The sequence below is a fragment of the Ursus maritimus genome, unplaced genomic scaffold (genome assembly GCF_017311325.1).
Source record: "Ursus maritimus isolate PB19 unplaced genomic scaffold, ASM1731132v1 scaffold_31, whole genome shotgun sequence".
NCBI classification, from domain to species: Eukaryota; Metazoa; Chordata; class Mammalia; order Carnivora; family Ursidae; genus Ursus; species Ursus maritimus.
Genome location: NW_024425675.1, coordinates 12,328,271 through 12,349,378, shown reverse-complemented (window position 1 = coordinate 12,349,378; position 21,108 = coordinate 12,328,271). Strand labels below are relative to the sequence as shown.

The following is a 21,108-nucleotide window of genomic DNA, read 5'->3' as shown; positions in this document are numbered from 1 at the left end:
TGACTCTGTTACCATAAGGCTCTCACCATCCTGGCCTATTGTTTTCCCTTGTTAATAACTCATTACCAGGATTTAACAAATCAACCATTACATATGTTTTGTGTCTCCATATTTTGATCCGTACGATTAAGCAGATGTTACGATTGAAAATTGAAAAGTCCAAGGCTACTCTAGTCTGAAAGAAAGAGGGCAGCCTCAAACAACGAGCTAACAATGAGATTCAGAAGATCTTCAGAAAAACATTTACCACCAATAAACAGACTCCAACCTGCTCCATTTCAACCATTGTGTGCTTTGGGGGAATAATTAAGTTTAATAGGAATAGGTCTGGAGGGTTTTCAATGCCAAGACCACAGGTGCGGGGTGGCATGATGAATGATTTGCCTGATTTTTGCCAAGCTCAAGGGCTCTTCTCTTGGACTTTCAAGCAGATAGAAAATATTGTCATTTCTTTTAATTCACAGCATTACTTTCAAGCCGAACAAAGGCAGGGGCCGGGGGGAGGCGGGGGAAGGGCTCGGCTGTAATGAAGCGCCTCGGAGGCGGAGGTGCAGCGGAGAAGGCTGAGGCGGCGGCGGAGCGCGCTGCTGCGTTTGTGCGCAAGTGACTGTCCTGTGCCACACACAAAAGGCCTCCTTCTCCCCACCTTCTGCCGCCTTTCAGCCCTCGGGCCCCTGCCGAGCCGGCTCCCGGAACCCCGGGGGGCTCCTGGCCGCCTCCCCAGGGCAGCCCGGCCTTCGGGGCGTCCGCCGCTGGCCAGGAAAACCTCGCCAAACTTTCCCCAAACTCGGCGGGCTGGGGAGGGACCCTGGCCGGAGGCGCGCATGCGCCCCGCCCGCTGCTCGGCGTTCCCAGGGTTTCGGAGAGCCGGGGTGGAGTCGGACAAGTGTCCCCGGAGGCCCGCCGAGCCCCTGCTCCCAGGGCAGTCGGGGCTCGGGTGCTGTCGGTCTTCCCTCGAGGCTGGAAGTGGCTGCCCGGCGCCGGGCTCTCCGCAGTTCTGCTATCTTTGCGCATGGAAGTCTCCAAGAGGGGCTCCAGGAAGCGGCGAGCAGAGAGGGGGCGAACGGCCTGAAGGAGGGCAGGAGCTAGGACACAAGGCTTCTTTGGGGAGGCCCGGGGTAACTACGCCCCCTGGCAGGGCGGGAAGCCCTCGGGCGGCCGCCTGCAGAGGGCCCCATGGCCCGGGGCGCAGGCTGTGGCGAGCTGGTTTTGCATCTGGGCGGAGGCGCCGGCGCTCTTAGTTACAGTGGCGGGGCTGCAGGTTTCTAGCCCGCCCCGACTTTGGGGCCCCTGGGGACCTAAACCTGCCTCTCGCGGGGGGGTTTGGCCCTTGGCTGATCTCCGCAGCTTCACGCCAACCCCCTCCCTGGGGCTTCGGCACCTGTTCCAAAAAACCTGTTGCGCTGACTTCGCTTTGGAAAGGCGCCGGAGTTCTGCTTGATGGTGGCGGGCTGCGCGGAGGCCCCCAGGCGCCAGGAGAGAGTTATGGTGCCCTAGTAGTGAGAGGCAAAGTCTCACCACGTCCCGTGGCACGCAGTGTGTTCACCTCGGCCTGTGTCCCGGGAACCCAAGGCGTCCTGGGCTCGCCTGCACTTTGCCCACCCCGGGAACTTCTTATGTAGCTCTTGGTAATTTGGGGAGGAAGGACTACACAAAGATCGGGATTAGAGACTCACCACCGGCTAATTAAATCCTCTTTTCTCCTCACCCCTCCCACCCCCAAACCTTGCAGCCAGATAGAAATCTTCAGTCTCCCACTCCCACCTTCAAGTGCTCCTACAGAAAGCTAGGTACTTTTGCACTACTGCCTCAGACGAACTGGCACTTGGAGCATTCTCACTCCTGAAGTGATTTTTAAAAAATTATTTCTAGTTTTACGATTTCTTTTCAGCGATCGCACAGGATCCCCTTTAGCTCCTTTCTTGTTTGGACCACTGAGCGTCACTGGAACAGCGAACAGCTAGGTATCTAGCTTCCTTCCGAGTGGAGTGCAAGCCTTTGAAATTGGATTCTGGTGATAAGGCTGGCTGGAAGATGTTTCTGGAAGGAGTTTTATTATGAAATCCAGTTGGGTAAGCCTTGCGAAATGGATGCCAACAGTTTGTTGGCGTTTGGATTTTCAAAAAGACATGTGGACTTCCACTGGCGCAACTCAGAAAAACAATTATGTCCTGACATGCTAAATACAAATGAAATTTTTAAAAGGGGCAATCCTAAATGAGGGCCGCCTGCCTATAACCCCTCACCCAACTCTGGTGCATAAAATGAAATATTAGGGTTCAAAAAGCAGCATTTTGGCAATAGCAAACGGGTGACGTCTCTAAGCACTTATTTGGAAGTTTTTCCATACTTTTCAAAACATACTTGACGCCTCATTTCTTTGAGAGCTGCTCAATAGACACCATGAGAGGCGAGCTGAGCTGCCCCCTCCCCAGCTTTCCCCTTGCTTGCAACGCTTTCATCCAGGGCTTGAATTGTGTTGTCAAAGTTTAGTAGACGAAAGAGGAGGGGGCATGAGAACGGGGGAGGGGGGTGTCTTGAAAAGTCTTGGAAATCGGTATATTTTGCAGGTGTAGAATGTGCCTAATAACCATGGCTAGTGCGCGCTCCCCAATGGCGAGGGTATGACAGGGACAGCTGGCTCAGTTTTCAGTGTGAAAACACCCCCTCGGTGGACCAAACACAACGACACTGACCTTTCTGCGGGGGGAGCCAAGATGTGCCTTTGACTGAATTAGCCATAAAGACGTCTTGCTATGACTTTTGTTCCCCACGAAAGCAAAGAAATATTGCGTTTAATATGAGTGGTACTGTTCACAGCTTTTCCGTGCCCCTTAAGAAATATTACAGTGCTGATTTACTGGCCGTCTTCGACTGAGTTGGCCCCAAGGCCGAGGGTGGAGGGGTGGGGATGGGGTGGTAAGGACAGAAGAGGAGGCCTCGGAGGCAGTGCACTGAGTTGCCTGTTTCCAAAGTTCTCTCTTTGCAGCGGCAAATTTATCAATCTTTCCATCTGACAATACTTAGAAATATATCATTGTCATCCAGAGTTGTTCGATAGATGAACTTCAGGCACACCAGCCTTTTCCAAGGTCAAGTTGAAGATTCTTGTTTGCTGTTTAACTGGGTTGTTTAAAAACTCAGAACAATGCCTGCCTGTTAAATTTTCACTTGTTCTCATGGGGCATTCGAAAGCAAGTTTTCCTATTGACCGGGAGGGGCACATTTCACCCTCTTGAGCTTCTGAATTCAGCAACCAGGGCTTGGCAATGAAATCAACAGGAGAAGAAATGAGATTTAACCTTAGCTCTTGCGGACACCACAGAGATTAAGCCATCTCTCACATCTCCTCCGAGTGTGTACTAATTTTTCTCTGCATGTCGTGGGCTGGTTATAGCCACACGCATCTCATTCAACTTTCTGCCTTGATTCTAGCGGGAAGCTGCAAATACCCTCCCCTGAAGTAGAAGCGCAAAAACATTGTGGCCACTCTTGTCTTTGTCAGCACACAACCTGTTGCTCTAAGGACGCTATAAAATAAAGCCAGCCACTAAATCGTCATGTTTTATGGACATATTTATTTATGTTTTTAATGGAAACACTGGCTTCACAGTTTCTTCTATATCTGCGATGATTGATTTTTTTTTATTCAGCCAACTTTTATTTACCTTGCAAAAATGTTCGGGACCAATGTGATAAATTACAGATATGCAAATTTCTTTGAATGGTGTTGTAAGTGTGTCTAGCTGGAGCTGAATAACTCCTTGCAAGTCAGTCTGTGCGCACTCAGGACCCCAGGGAGCTGATCAAAGCACCCATTCTCTTTCATCCCCGGTATTCTCCTCCAAACTATTTCGATACAATATGTTTCCATGATGCACTTAATGTGCTAGGGACATAGAACTCATTACAACCTAGCTAGTTCTGCCGATCTCTTTGTTCCGAGGCAGAAAGTCAAAGAAAAAAGGAAAAGCGTTGCCAGTTGCCAGCTTTCTGAAATGCTAAAGCATGCGTCATTTTTCACCAGGTCTCGTCTTGATATCCTCAAAAGACAAACTATGAAACCGGCCTCAGCCCTTTCTGGCATTAATTACACTGCTGTCCGGCCGATCTGTTTTTCCTATTATATGCATTTCTCAGCAGGGATTTTTTTTTTTTTTGCAAGACTAATGCAGCTGCAAGTTAAACTATGAATGCATTTTTATCGCTATGGAAAAAATAAGGGAAAAGACTGCAAAACGTACAACTAAACTTTTTAAAGCTTTCTGGTAGCTAACAGATTAGGACCAAACTTGGGATGTTTTTTTGCAACTTATGCAAACCTGAAACTAAGAGTGTCAGGCGTTTCCAATGCGCCCTGGACGTTCTGTGGCTTACACTCCTTGTGCCATTTGAAATTCTGCTTTGGTACTCAGATAAATCTTGAAGGTGAAACCCTTCAAGGTTTCTGTTAAAATGCTGAAATGAAAGTCTGTGCTGCACCCAGCTATGAGGCTGCTTCCAAGGAATTTCTGTCCAGGCTAATAGTACAGAGAATATAAATTCTATTTCATTTCCCCCCGTTTCTTGTAGGGTTGATTGGTTGGTGGAAATGGCTGGCAGCCAGTTCTGGGAAAGATTCCAGACCTGACTCCGATTAACCCTCTCTGGTGAAACTCTGCTGGAAACCAACTCACCAGCAATTGCCATTAATCTACTTACTAATTAAGCCAATTCATTTCTAAAGGAGAAAAATTCCTTTCTTTAGCTAAACTGATGGGAGGAAATTTGAAAGAAGCGCCAAACTGTGTAACTGTAATTCAGCCAAGGACTGCGAAAACAAGGTGTTGATATATAGCAGCAGATTTAAAACAAGTTTCTAGGGCAACACTCCTTTGGAGACGGCGGCATATAGTCCATAGGACATGAAGCTCGAATAATGCTCTCCGGCACTACGCCACCCCATGCACTTGCGTTGAAAATAACACGTCTCTCTCCAATTAAATCTCGTGCCTTTTACGCACAAATAAATCGCCTCTCTAGCTTTCTTTCACACCAGAGTATATCAGCTTTATGTGACAGCTACCACAAATACATTTCTCGAGACTTAATAAACCGCTTTAGAAATTTGTCATCCAGAGTCTGCGTTTCTGAAAGTGGGCTGCAGACAGGGCCTCGCTTGTAGTTAGGGGAACAGAAAGGACCACGCTGAACATTACGCACATGAGAAAGCAAACCGGCCTTTCAGGTACCTGACATCCTGGAAGGAATAATGCGTGAATCTTGGCCTTGATACCTACCGGGAAGCAAAACTCCAAGGAGTTTCCCACTTACCAAAGAATTGTTTGCAGCTTTTAAGATAAGGCTAGGAGCCCAGTGCCCACATAAGACACGAGTGGACCTCCCTAGAGGAAATGTAAAATCCCCTTGGACCAGGCTTGTTAAGGCTTGCTCGGCTTCATGGGGATTAGTTGGCTGGCCAGGAGGAGCAAATCAGTTTGCCTTTGTGTTACCCAGAAGCACCGGATGGAGAAAAGAGGCCCTGGAAGTTTAGTGCCTTGAACTTTTTAATCGAAGTGCATCCCTCCCCACCCTAAGGCTTTGGGGCACCCTGCTGAGCCCAGGAAAGTGTCCCCAGTGGATTTGGCAGCCCCCCTTGGAGTCTGTGTGTCAGGCTCACTCAGCATGAGCGAGCACCTGCCTTAAGGGCTTGGAAAAGTGCTCACAGCGGGCGCACGTCGCATTCTCTTCACTTCAAGTGTGGGTCTCGAGTGAGTCTACATCATTGGGGAGGCAGAAGGGCGATGTTAGAACCACCTGGGAGGTAGTCTCCCCCGTGGGGGAAGCAGGCCTTACGCGGGGATAGGGAGGGCCCGCTCTGTGGTCCCGCTCAGCGCAGCCCAGTGCCCTTCCCCATTACTCAGTAGCATCCATATCATTCACTGGGGTGTTCTGGGGTATCGATGGCTTCTCCAAAGGCTCTTCCTCCAGCGTTTCTGACAACCTCCCTAGAAATATGGCAAAACGAATAGACGTGAATTTTGTTTTACTTGCTACACAAACCGCTTCCCACTCCTCACGCAGAGCTCTTTGCCTCACATTTAGTGGGTCCTCCCAGCTCTGGCCCCAGCTGGGGGCCCCTTCAGTGACCTGAGGAAGGGTGGGGGGGTGGGGGGAGTGGAGATCAGGCAGTCAGATGCTCCTTGGCCTTCAAAACAGCTTGTGTCAGCCAAGTTTTCCTCTGAAACAGTTTTCCTGCTGCCTTAGACTGTGGAAGTGGTCTTAGGAGCCTGTGAACAAGGCCTGAAAATGACCTTCTGCTGAGGGCCCCTTTGCTAGAATTAGGAGCAGTTGTAGAATTTAAAAAGGCAGGGCTTGTCTTGTGCTTGGGCCCAAGGATCTAACTAAGATTTAAATTTCCATTTGCATGTTCAATCTTTCCTCCATCTGAAATAGAAAATTCTGCATGAGAAGGAAAGAAAACCCTATTGGCAGGGAGGGGTTCTGAAGTTGGGGCGTGGGGAGGTTCCCTCCCACTCAGGCTGGGCTCTCTGCTCTGTAGGGAGGGACATTTACCTGGTGCGTAAATTGTGAGGAAAGCGTTGGGGGTCTGAGACAGGAAAGCCACGACATGGGATGTGATGTTCCCGCTTTGAAGGGGAACACAGGCCCCGAGCTAATCCCAGTGAAAGCCAGGAGCGTGGACAAGGCAACAAAGAATTGCAGCCTGCGGTCACCGGTAGGTGTCAATGTGGACACTTAGAGCCGGGGCGGTGGGAGAGGGGGACACAGAGACAGGCTGTCATTCCAAGGCTTAACATGAACAAAGATAAAAACGTGACAACCTCGCCTTTCAATGGCTGGGAGGTTCAAAGTGGAGTGCTAGGGAGTCTATCTGGGTCAAGTCTTTTCTGAAGCAGGGCCTTTCTTTTTTGGAGTCAAGTATCAGCCAGGGAAGTTCTGAGGCCCTTTTCCCAAGGTAACTTTTCTTACGAAAAGAAGAATTCTTCAAAGTAACAGCCAACTCCAGCCACTTGCCTAAGGCAAAGAGATGGAGCTTTCAAGATGCCTAGACGGTCATATTGAAGGTGTTGTTTTCTGCACCCCAGAGACCCAAGGGGCTGCCTTAAGCCTCTGTGAACTTGAACAGCCTACCTTAACCTTTTGGTTAAAGTCCGTGTATTCTTTTACACATTTCATGAAAAGACATAACATTTCCTTTTATGAAACTGGGCGTACATGTAGATGAATCTACGGGTGCCATGATTTAGAAAGTATTCATTCGACAAAGACGTTTACCTAGGATACCGTTGAAGGAGTAGTGGACACCTGGTAGAGTTAGTACGCCCATGGTTTCAGACTCACTCTTAGAAATCAGCAGACAAGACATTTGCCAGCAAACGGATCTCCTCTAGAATCTGGGAAAGATAATCGGGAATCTTCCGCTAACACAACTGATTAGCAAAGACTATCTCAGAGAATTAATGAATGGAACTGACAACAAATTCTGTTTATCCTAAGAACTCAGAAATGTTGTTTTCTTTAAATTTTGCCCTGAAAACCAAAATACAAGTTTAAAAATCATAATGTAATCCTAAATAATCAAAAAAAGGACGTAAATATCCTTAAAAGACTAATGACATTTCACAGGTAATGCAATTTAGAAAGAAACACTTCCATGTTTTCTTTTCCAACAATGTGCATTTTTGTAAACTGCTATAAATTGCAATTCAAAAGCACTGATCTCGCCATCCCCAATCATTTTTTATACTGATCAAATGAATGCGGATACTCCCATTTGGGAGGGGCGACATGACATTTCACTTGGCAGTTCTAAACAGGTCACAGACCTTTCACAGACCCTAAGGCAGTGGGAGGGAGCTCTTTACTAAACCGTGTAACCAAATCAAACCAATGGTTACCCCTTTTCAAAACCATTGGAATGGTTTGCACAATGCTATTCACATAGCAGCACAGAAACTGAAAGGATGGTCATCCAATGGAAATTTCTTTCCTTTTGTTTAAACTTGCAGAGCTCAAAAAAGTCATACTTTGAAGGAAAACAATTACATTGGCTATGGTAAAAATCATAGGCAATACACATGCATGTTTATTGGCATAGCGTGGCATAGCGATAGTCACCCATTGGTATGTATATATATGCACATGTATGTATGTATGTGTATGTATATTTATTGGAGATGTTGCTTTGTTTGAAACCTTGGGCACAAAGACACAACATGGCTGCCCTGGAGATGACCTATTGCTTTCAAGTTGCCTGAACACATCAGAATTTCCATTGTTAAGGTTGATTAATTGAAACTGATAAGTTACCATGAATGAAGATTGTTTTTCTGTTTAATGTGGTGGGCCTGATTTGGTAAATGCCTCATTCATGTAGCTTTGCAGTGCAGCATATGGGCAAGAGTCATTCAGTATCACAAACATATACAATTTATTATGCTTGTATGGGCACAGCCAAAAGGCCTTTTTACTTTAATGACAAAGTTTCAATGAAAAATTCCATTTAAAGAGTCACTAGTAACATGCGGTGCGATTTTGTAACTTATACTCAGAGTTTCTATCTTGGAGTTGCTAGGACTAGTTTTAAAAATGTAATATTTAAATATAGTTTTAAAAAAAGATGCATATGTCCAACTTATACCATAAGTCATTGGGAATACAGCAGAATTTGTCTTCAATTTAGCGGGCACGTGAAGAGAAAGCACTTTATTATCTGATGCCACCTGTGTACTGTACTGTCGATAAAGTTACCATAAATGTTTCACTGAGATGCCACCAACGGGAGCTCCCGCTGCCCAGTTTACAACAGGACGTGAGGGAGGCTGGTAAATAACATGCCAGCTTCCTGACGTCTTTTTTTTATCTTATGAATAAAATCAGGAGACGATACTGGAAAGTCATTTAGGGCCTATCACATGAGAAACCCGTGGGTGTATTAAGTTTTTCACAATTTAATTACTGTTCTTAAAAGCCGGTGTCACTTTTTAAAGTGTTAACCAAATAAAGACTGTCAGGGGTGTTTACTGATAAAGGAAAGGTTTCTAATCTTTTCGTAATGATGAACAGAAACTCTGTTGCCCCTTTTTCATGGAGGCCGTTCATGTAATCCCCAGAAGAGTACTGACAAAAAAATATGAAAGACATGCAAATGAACTAAAGGAATGACTGTATCAAGCCATCAAAGAGATAGTTCCCATATTCAGCTTTTAACGTCTTATCAAATAAATTCTCTGGTCATTCATGTCCATGAAACAGTTCAAGTTCACCCAACATTTCTCAATTAGATTAGATGGGTAATCTCAGTTCAGCTCTTTCGGAGAGTAATAAACCACATTGGTCACAGCTGAGCACGGCTAGTATGTGTTTCATAAAGGACTGGACGTCCATTGGAAAGCTAATCAGTGCACCGTCACTTGTAAAATTCCCTCCTGCATTTGGAAGTGATAATCTGTATCTAATTTTTAAAGAAAAATTTACTCTCCTTTCACTCTTCGGAGGCCAATTTCTTTTCTGGACCTGAATAGAGATCATTGGTGCAACAGTACCAAATAGCTTTGGTATGTGTATAACAAAAACCCACCTCTTTGTAGAACATAACAAATTATGCAATGTTCACAGATGTGCTTCCCATTGTGCCTTTTGTGAGAAGATGAAGACCCAACTCTGTTCCCCACCCCCCTCTTTATGAAAGACTAGGCTGCCAACACAATCTGTCCTAATCCTAGAGGAAAATAAATACACGGACTAAGGCAGCTTTAAGTACTTATTTTTAAAGTGATTTTCATTTGGACTTTCGGTCTATGTCATTTGCACAAGTAGGAATTGGAAGTTCCAAACAGCCGTGTATTCCAACAAACAGGCGGTCGAACAAACGGCTTGGGCCTAAGGATTAAGATGTTAACCGTTTCTCTCACCCACCTCTGGAGTTTGGGTCTTTCGAGGCAATGCCGTTTTCACACAATTTCCTGCTTACATGTATAGGTTACCAAGGAAATTAAGTAATTCGTCAATGATAATATTTAAAATCTACACCCTAAAGAGATTTTACATGTTGTGTCTGTATTTTGGCTCTGGATTATCCTTCTCCCCCAGAATTTTCGGGCTGTGATTGACAGACGGCACTGCGTACGTGGAAGGTGGAAGGCATGAGGACTTGACTTAGATATATTGTAAAATGAGTCCCGCAGTAAAGTTAGCTAACAACCGTCGCCTTATAGAGATTTTTTTTTAAAGTTCTTCTCCTTGGGGCGCCTGGGTGGCACAGCGGTTAAGCATCTGCCTTCAGCTCAGCGTGTGATCCCAGCGATCTGGGATCGAGTCCCACATCAGGCTCCTCCGCTATGAGCCTGCTTCTTCCTCTCCCACTCCCCCTGCTTGTGTTCCCTCTCTCGCTGGCTGTCTCTATCTCTGTCAAATAAATAAATAAAATCTTTAAAAAAAAATAAAGTTCTTCTCCTTGTGATGAGAATTTTTTAAGATCTACTCTCTTAACTTTCCAGTATAGGGCACGGTGCTGTTCGTTACTGTCATTCTGTTCTACACCCCTCCCCAGCGGCTGTGATGTCATAACCGGAGTTCGTGTCTTTTGATCAACCTTCCTCCAAGTCTCACTCCCTCTTTTGGGGGGAGAGGCTACAAATAGGGAGTTCTGAGTAATGAGGCAGCAGTGTCTGCAGAGGCACCGAGGGGCACAGAGAGGCGTTCTCAAGCCCACCCTCCCTAGCCGAACAGCCTTAAATCCTGGTATTTCTTTTATGGGATGTCCTAGTCTTTGAATGTCAGTACAAATTCCAAATACTAAGAAGACGTTCTGTATCCTGAGTGCCCAGCCCAGGGCTCCGCTTCTAGCAGGTGTTCATAACATCTGTGCAGTGGATGAATGAGTGGAATAGCAAAGAGAAGGCGAAAGCCAGAAAGGTAAGCAGTGTGGCTCCCTTGGGGTCCATGGCCTTTGCAGTTCCCCCAACATTGACTCTGGTCTTGGTCACCAGGCTTGCTTTGACTAGTGGGACAGGAGCAACTGTGGTGCCAGCAGAGACTTGAACAGCCCCTGTGCATTAGACCTTGCTCTCTTTTGCTGCTCTTGAGAACCCTGAGAACACCATGATCACAAGACTGGGTTGTGCCTGTTCAGTGATGAGAAATACAAGATCTGGTTACCCTGTCGCCCCAGCTGATAGCCAGCACGAGGCCATCGATGGCCAACTGACCATGGGAGATGAGTGAGTGCAGCAAGACCAGGCAGAAGACCTGCCACCTAGGTGAAGGCATATATAAAGGCAATGATCCATGGAATAGCATGAAAGAGCAGGGAACAGTAAGTAGTTTGTTATGACTCAATCAGAGAGCCCAAGTAGGGGAGAGGCAGCTGTTATGAAAGGTCTTATATGCTATACTAAAAAACTTGATTTAATCCTGAAAGCCCTAGATATCTACTGAAGAATTAAGCAGGGGAAAACAAAGTGTGCAAAAGTGAACCCAAAATAAAATCTTGAGTGACTCCAGCACTTAATACTCAGAGCATGGGCAGAATTGGGTAAACATGAGAGGCTGAGAAAGATGCTGTGGGAAGTAGGAGAAGAATGACAACAGGTTGGTGACTTGGAAATCAAAAGGAGAGCATCCTGGGAATTAAGGGAGGCTCATTAGTAACAACAAGCTGGGGGCGGGGGTGCTTTGCGGTCAAGTGAGAGAAGTGGAAACCGTTTTCTCATTTGAACGATTTTGAGGACCTGGGTAAGAGCTGTGTCAGTGGGATGTGAAGCCAGAAGCCAAGTGGAGTGACCTGGAGAAGGGGAGGGAAGGGCAGAGGAGGGGCGAGAAAGGGAGAGAGCAGGTTCTGATTGCTCTCTGGAGGTCGAGGTAGGAGGACCAGAAGGTGCTTGCTTGAAGAGGAAGGGAAGAAAAAAGTAAGAAAAGGAGGTGTGGACATGTTTCTAGGAAGAGGACACTGGGACTGGGTGGGACCCTTTAGGCTGAGGACAAATTGGGATTTTATGAGTTAGTAACCGAAGTTCCTAACTGTAGAAGTCTGAGCAGCGTGAATTTCAGATTCAGTTTTATTACACATTCGTTGATCACTTAGTGAGGGCAGGAATGTGTCAGGTGAATTGATACACAATTTATACACAGGTCTTTTCACATTCAATTCCTTAATATTAGAATGTATTTTGAAGCTTGGAAGAAGTAACTTTCTAATCAATCAAGGGGAGAGGTCTCCTTTATGGTCAAAATTAGTAGCAGAACACGTAACGTGAAGTGGAGATATAAGGTCACTGAACCCATTTGGGACAGTGGCTGTCCATCTCGTAATTGTGGACGTCATGGAAGTTATTAAGTTGCCATTCTGTATTAGCTCCTACGGCTGTCATAACAAAGTAACCTAAAGTGGAGGGCTTAAAACAACAGATACTAATGCCCTCACAGTTCTGGAGGCTGAAAGTCCAAAATCATGGTGTCGGCAGGACCGTGCTCCCTCTCTGACCCTGGGGAGAATCTTTCCCTTCTTCTTCCCAACTTCTGGTGGTGCACATCCATCATTCCTGTTCCTTGGGTTGAAGCCACATCACTCCATTCTCTGTCTCTGTCATTATATGGCATTCTCCCCATGCGTCTGTGTCCAAATTTCCCTCTTCTTAGGACACTAGTCATAATGGGTTAATGACCTAACAACCTCATCTTGATTGCATCTGCGAAGATGTGTCTGTGTCCAAATTTCCCTCTTCTTAGGACACTAGTCATAATGGGTTAATGACCTAACAACCTCATCTTGATTGCATCTGCGAAGACCCTATTTTACAAATAAGGTCACAGTCACAGGAACTGTGGGTGAGCGTTTCAACATCTTTTGGGGGCAGGGGACACAGTTCAACCTGTAATGCGTTCTTCTCTGGAAAAGGTAACTCATTGCTTATTTCACAGGCAGAACATCAGGAAAAAGGACTTTTACTAAGATGCAACAGAGACTTTAAAAATGTTTTATTAGAAAACATAAAGAAATAAAAGGCATCCAAACAGGTAAGGAAGGAGGAAAACTCTCACTATTTGTAGATGGTGTGATAGATAGAAAACCCTAAAAACTGCTATAACTGTTTAATGAATTCAGTAAAGTCACAGGATACAAAATCAATGTACAGAAAACTGTTGCATCACTCTAATAGTGAAACAGTAGAGAGTAAAATTAAGAAAATTATCCCATTTATAATTACACCAAAAATAATAAACTATCTAAGAATAAACTTAACCAAAAAGGTGAAAGACCTATACTCTGAAAACTGTAAAACACTGATAAAAGACATTCAAGAGGACAAAAAAATGGAAAGACACTACATGCTCATGGGCTGGAAGAATAAATATTGTTAAAATGTCTATACTACCTAAAGCAATCTACAGATTTAATGCAATCCCTGTCAAAATACCAATAGCATTTTTCACAGAACTAGAACAAACAATTCTAAAAATTTTTAAAGATGTATTTATTTGTCAGAGACAGAGAGAGCACAAGCAGGGGGAGTGGCAGTCAGAGGGTGAAGCAGGATCCCTGCTGAGCAAGGAGCCCTATGCGGGACTCGATCCCAGGACCCTGGGATTGTGACCTGAGCTGAAGGCAGATGCTTAACTGACTGAGCCACCCAGCCATTCCCAAACAATTCTAAAATTTACAGGGAACCCCAAAAGACCTCGAATGCCCAAAATAATCTTGAAAAAGAAAAAGAAAACTGGAGGTATCACAATTTCAGATTTTATTTTTTTATTACAAAGTGGTAGTAATTAAAACAGTATGGTACTGGCATAAAAATAGACACAGACATCAATGGAATAGAACAGAAAACCAGAAATAAATCCACAGCTATATGATCAATTAATCTTTGACAAAGCAGGAAAGACTATTCAATGGGAAAAAAAACAGACTCTTCAACAAATGGTATTGGGAAGACTGGACAGCCAGATGCAAAAGAATGAAACTGGACCACTTTCTTTCACCATGCACAAAAATAAACTTAAAATGGATTAAAGACTTAAACGTGAGACCTGAAACCATAAAAATCCTAGAAGAGAGCCCAGGCAGTAATTTCTGTGACATTGGCCACAGCAACATATTTCTAGACATGCCTCCTGAGGCAAACGAAATACAAGCAAAAATAAACTATTGGGACGATATCAAAATAAAAAGTCTCTGCCCCGCAAAGGAAATAATCAAGAAAACTAAAAGGCAACCTCCAGAATGGGAGAAGATATTTACAAGTGACATATCCAATGAAGGGTTAGTGTCCAAAATACATAAAGATCTGATACAACTCAACATCCCCAAAATAACCCAGTTAACAAATGGACAGAAGACATGAGCAGACATTTCCCCAAAGAAGACATATAGATGGCCCACGGACACACGAAAAGACGCTCAACATCACTGATCATCAGGGAAATGCTAATCAAAACAGAATGAGCTATCACCTCACACCTGTCAGAATGGCTGAAATCAACAACAACAGGAAACAACAGGTGGTGGGGAGGAAGTGGAGAAAGGGTAACTCTCTCTCCTACACTGTCGGTGGGAATGCAAAGTGGTGCAGCCACTCAGGAAAACAGTGTGGGGGTTCCTCAAAAGTTAAAAAATAGAGCTACCATATGATCCAGTAATTGCACTACTGGGTGTTTACCCCCAAAATACAAAAACCCTAATTCAAAAGGATACATGCACCCCTATATGTATTACAGCATTATCTACAATAGCCAAACAGTGGAAGCAGCCCAAGGGTCCCCTGACTGACGAATGGATAGAGAAGATGTGGTGTATATACAGTGGAATATTACTGTTGCCATCTGCAACAACAGGAATGAAGCGACAGAGTAAAATCCTAAGTGAAATAAATCAAAGGCAAATACCATATATCTCACTCACATGTGGATTTTTTTTTTTTTTACCTTTTTACCAATGTGGGGCCCAAACTCATGACCCAAGATCAAGAGTCACATGCTCTAAATACTGAGCCAGCTAGATGCCCCTCATATGTGGGCACAAAGGAGCAAAGGGGGGGAAAAAGAGACAAACCAAGAAACAGACTCTTAAATATACAGAACAAACTGATGGTTACCAGAGGGGAGGTGGAGGGGGGGTAGGTGAAATAGGGGCTGGGGTTTATTTCTTTTTCTTTTTCTTTATTTATTTGAGAGACAGAGAGAGAGAAAGAGAGAGGGAGAGAAAGAAAGGAAGAAGGAAAATGAGCCTGAAACCAAAGTTCCAAAATATACAAAAGAATAGAGTGATTGTAAAGACAACAGCACGATAAGCTGTGAGAACATGAATTCATTCCAGATAAATTTTAGTCAATAAAATAGTCTGACAAAAACTTTGAAATATGTGTGTGTACCAAAGAAATAATTGACAGTATCCATAAAAAAACAAATTATGACATGAAACAGGGCAGATTAAAATAAGAACTAGTGTCTATGAAAAAGAACCAATTTAAAAAGTCACTAAAATGAGACACTAAAACATGGGACAAATTGGGCACAGCTGAAGAGAAAATTAGCAAATTATAAGGTAATATTGAGGAACCCATCCATATGCACAATAGAGAAATAAACATAAACGTTAGAAAATTTAGATTAGATCCGTAAAGAAGAGAGAGGTGCTTTCAACGAAAATAATGTAGAGAAGGTTGTATAAACAATATTTGAAAAGATAGTAGCTGAGAAATGTCTAGACATAAAGAAAGATACAAACCATCAGATCCAGATTGTACTCTGAATACTGGTAAGCCATTTGCAACGACATGGATGGAACTACAGGGTGTTATGCTAAGCGAAATAAGTCGATCAATCAGAGAAAGACAATTATCCTATGATCTCACTGATATGTGGAATTTGAGAAACAAGGCAGAAGATCATAGGGGAAGAGAGCAAAAAATGAAACAAGATGAAATCAGAGAGGGAGACAAACCATAAGAGATTCTTAATCTTAGGAAACGAACTGAGGGTTGCTGGAGTGGAGGGGGGTGGGAGGGATGGGGTGGCTGGATGATGGACATTGGAGAGGGTGTGTGTTGTGGGGAGGGCTGTATTTTGTGTAAGACTGATGAATCACAGATCTGTACCCCTGAAACAAATAATACATTGTATGTTAATTAAAAAGAAAGGGGGAAAAATACACCATTGAGTATATTGTAGTAAAATGACAGACCATCAACAATATAGACTAAACTTTAAAAGCTATCATAAAGAGGGGCATCTGGGTAGTGCAGTCAGTTAAGCGTCTGACTCTTGGCTCAGCTCAGGTCATGATCTCAGAGTTGTAAGACTGAGCTCCATGTCGGGCTCTGCAGTCAGCGCAGTCTTCTTTGGTTTCTCTCCCACTCCCTCTGACGTTCCCCCCATTCTCTCTTTCTCTCTCTAAAATAAATAAATAAATCTTTAAAGGTAAATAAATGAGGGCGCCTGGGTGGCTCAGTCAGTTAAGCGTTTGCCTTCAGCTCTGGTCCTAATTCCAAGGTCCTGGGATCGAGTCCCACATTGGGCTTCCTGCTCCATGGGGAGCCTGCTTCTCCCTCATACACTACCTGCCACTCCCCCTGCTTGTGCTCTCTCTCACTGTCAAATAAATAAATAAAATCTTAAAAAAAAATGCTACCAGGAAGAAAACATAAAATGCTCACAAATGATTGACAAATCGAGAGCAGATTTCACATAACTCTGAGCAGAGATTCAAAGGCAATGGTATAAATAATAAAATGTGAAGGAAAAAATAATTGTCAACTTAGAATTTCATATCTGACTCAACTACCATCACGAGTGAGGTAAAAATTAAGGAAAACAAAATTTATCATCAACAGGGCTTCACTAAACAAATTATTGTGGTAATAATTTTTAACATACATATACAAAAACATACACATATCCATAAATACATACACTAAAACAAAGAAATAGAGTTTATAATTTTTTTTACATCAACCATAGCAGTATTTTTCTAGATAGGTCTCCTGAGGCAAGGGAAACCAGAGCAAAAATAAACTATTGGGACTACACCAGAAATAAAAGCTTTTGCACAGCAAAGGAAACTATCAGCGAAAACAAAGGCAACCTACTGAATGGGAGAAGATATTTGCAAATGATATATCCAATAAGGAGTTACTATCCAAAATACATAAAGAACTTACACAATTCAACACTAAGAAAACCCAAATAATCTGATTAAAAATGGGCAGAGGAACTGAATACACATTTTCCCAAAGAAGACATACAGATGGTCAACTGACACGTGACAATATGTTCAACATCATTAATCTTCAGGGAAATGCAAATCAAAACTACAATGAGGTATCATCTCACACATGTCAGTAGGGCTAAAATCAAAATGACTAGAAATAACAAGTATTGGTGAGGACAAATAGAAAAAGGAACTTGTGCATAGTTGGTAGAAATTGTTGGTGAAGACACTATGGGAAACAGTACAGAGGTTCCTCAAAAGATTAAAAATAGAACTACCATGTGACGTAGTAATTTCACTACTAGGTATTTACTAAAGAAAATGAAAACACTAATTCAAAAAGATATCTGCACCCCTGTTTATTGCAGTATTATTTATAATACCTAAGATAATGGAAGCAACCCAAGCATCCATTGATAGGTGAATGGAGAAAGATGGAGTGTGTGTGTATATATATATATATATATATATATATGTATGTATATACACATGATGGAATATCACTCAGTCATAAAAAGAATGAGATCTTGCCTTTTGTGACAACATGGATGGACCTAGAAGGCATTTTGCTAAGTGAAAGAAGGCAGACAGAGAAAGACAAATAATATGATTTCACTTACATGTGGAACCTGAAAACCAAAATAAAGGAATAAACAAACAAAAAGCAGAATCAGACCTATAAATACAGAGAACGAGCTGATGGTTGCCAGAGGGGAGGTGGGTGGGGAAATGGGCAAAATGGGTGAAGGGGAGTGGGAGGTCCAGGCCTCCCGTTATGGAAAGAATAAGTCACAGACATAAAAAGTAGAGCTTGGAGAATATAGTTATGGTATTGCAATAGTGACGCTTCAGAATGTGTCCTGTTAAGACAGAAACAAGAGAAAGGTACCACTGATTGCTCTATTCAATATCATAGTGACAATCCTAGCCAGTGCAATAAGAAAAGAAAAAATAAATGGTATATAGATTGGAAGACAGAAGTTTTTAAAATTATAGATGACATGGTTGTCTAAGTGATGAGACTTTCAGAGGAGCTATTAGGATCAAAAGAGTTCAGCAAGTTTGTTGGAAACAAGATGAAAATACAGAATCTAATATTCAACAGTGATAACATTTAATATACATCAAAGAAATCAAAGTAAGAGGTTTTTTTTCATGGATCTTGAAATGGTAAGCCTAAAAGTCATAGGAAAAAGTAAAAAAACAAGAAAGGCTGGGACAATTTTGAAGACCAAGATGGGGGGGATTGCTGAGCCAGATATCAAGTTTTATTTTAAAACCAAAGTTATCACAACTCTGGCATTTGAACAGAAAGGACAAATAAGTCAATTCAACAGAATGGAGAGCCCAGAAAAAGTCCATACTTGCAGGGAAACTTGGCTAATGTCAGAGGCAGCATTACAAATCACGGGGTTGGGGAAGCAGATGATGGTGATAGGGTAATCTGCTGTTCTGTTGGAACAGACAAATTGGGCTCCAAAATCATTCCATCTACAAAAATAAATTCTGCAGCTTTAAAGCACCTAAGTGTGAATATCCAATTGGTAATATTTTTAGAAGACAATGTAGGATTAGCTTTATAAATTTAGAGTAAGAAAATTTATCTAAAATAGATAATAAAGAACAATTCATACATTAAAAGATTGAAAAATAAAACGACATAAACCTAAAAAAACTTTGGTTCAACAAAAGACATCAAAAGCAAAGTTGAAAGACACACTATAGACAGTGACAAGATATTTGTGAAACATGTAACTGACAAAGGGCTAATATTCAGAATTGATAAAGACTCCTAATCAACCAAAAAAAGGAAAATAACCAAATAATACAAAAATAGTCAACTACTAAAAACAAGCAGTTCATAGAGGAGGAAGCCAAAATGGCCAATAAACAAAAAAATTATTCTCACCGGTTATCAGGGAATTTCAAATTAAAAAATGGGAGATAATTTCACACCCATTAGAGCAGCAAAAATTAAAAAGTATGGCAACCTCAAGTGTTAGTAAGAATTTGGAACACTGCAAACCCATAAACTACTTGTATGACTCTAAATTAGCATAACCACTTAGCACGATTTGACAGCATCTAGTAAAATTAAAGATGTATATACTCTTCAACTCAGCAATTCCATTTGGAAAGGAAAATCTCACCCTTATGATTCTGAAAATGTACAGGGATGTTTACAGCAGTGGTGTTTACAACAGCAACAAACTGAAAATCTTCTAAATTCCCATCAGCAGGAGAATGTATATATTGTAGAATTTCTTACAATGGGATATACTATACAACAGGTAAAATAAATGAACTCAAGATACAGGAAAATATTGTCATTAGATTTTAAAAACATAGCACTCATGAGGAAAAAAGAATTAAAAAAAACTAGCATTTATATAATCCTTGAAAACATGCCAAATGACATTATATATGTGTGTGTGTGTGTGTGTGTGTGTGTGTGTGTGTGCGCGCACACAGAAATATAAAGTATACAAAATCAGGTCAGTGGTTACCTCTGGGGAGGAAAGGAGGGAAATAGTTACCAGGCAGCTTCAACTCAATCTTCACTGTTTTATTTCTTCTTCGAATTAAGCATGGCAAAATCTAACAGAGCCAGGTGTAATGTAATCCTATGTTGTCTATATTTCTAGTATTTGAAATATTACACAATAAAACAAAATAGTTTCTACATTAAATATGTCTATGAAGAATTTAGGCTTTCCTCAATTTGTTCTTACTGATAGGAAAACACAAATAATAAAATTATTTTATAATTTTTTTATCACCTCTAGCTTCCATTGTGTGGAATTTAATAGCAGACAGCACACTTCTCCCTATGACCTACTTTTTTCTGTGTGCTTGTTTCTTTTAAGATGAAAAACCTACATTAAAGGAGTTGTACTACCCAGGAACATAATTAGCTGAGGACTGGAGTCCACTGCTCTTTCTTTTCTTTTTTTTTTTTTAAAGATTTTATTTATTCATTTGAGAGAGAAAGAGCAAGCGCGAGAGAGCGTACGAGCCAGGCGGAGGGGCAGAGGGAGAGGGAGATGCAGACTGCCCGCTGAGCAGGGAGCCCTATGCCGGGCTTGATCCCAGGACCCTAAGATCACACCCCCAGCCGAAGGCAGACACTCAACCTACTGAGCCACCCAGGGGCCCCTCCACTGATATTTCTATACACTGCCCACTTTCCTAATCTTAATTTATTCCATCAGTTTCCAAACTTGGGGTTCCTTCAGTTGAAAGTAACATTCATATATGGTACCTTTCGCATTCAAAGATGTCATTTCTAGCTCAGTAAGGGTGCATGTGATATGTCCACAAATTTGCATGAATCTGTACACAATATGTTGTAACATTTCATGATTTCTGTAACGGAACCATTCTTAAATTTAAAAATTAATACCCACTGTCTCTGCACTAATTACACCCTTTCTCAATATTTTGTTATCACCATAATGGCTTACATGGTTTTAGGAGACCCCTTAACTAATAGCAAAGCAGCCAGGCAGCTAAGGTGTGGGATGCAATTAGTGGTCCGGGGATCCAAGAGGCTGTGGACTCCTCTCGTGGTCCAACACGTGAATAACAATGCACACAGAAAACGTTCTTGTCTCATGGTTTTCGCTTTGAAGAGCTCTCAGTACCAGTTTGGGACACAATTAGGAATGTGTTTCGTGGCATTTATTAAATGAAACATTACCCTCATATACTTAAAAGCATCACTAGACTAAATTAATACAAGACAGTCCTGATATCAAATTAAGAAAGTACTTTATAGAATATGATATGTCTTGACCCTCTTTTCTACTCAATGTTTACGATCTTACAAATTCAAAGTAATTTGCCTGTTTACTTATTTCAAAGATTAACACTGTGTTTTCAAAGGATAGATTACC

General features: G+C 42.4%; 1 protein-coding gene across 2 annotated transcripts in view; it reads right to left on the bottom strand.

The window, feature by feature from the left end:
• Window positions 1-5,502: 5,502 nt before the first annotated feature.
• The window catches only part of CUNH10orf67 (chromosome unknown C10orf67 homolog), a 136,757-nt gene continuing 121,151 nt past the window's right edge, over window positions 5,503-21,108 (bottom strand). Inside the window, exon 14 of one of the 2 annotated variants that reach the window (XM_040645327.1) lies at window positions 5,503-5,987. In XM_040645327.1, coding sequence (XP_040501261.1) covers window positions 5,896-5,987 — 92 coding nt within the window. In that variant the 3' untranslated portion in view covers window positions 5,503-5,895. The remainder of the gene's footprint in view (window positions 5,988-21,108) is intronic. The other variant, XM_040645326.1, reaches the window with a different exon arrangement.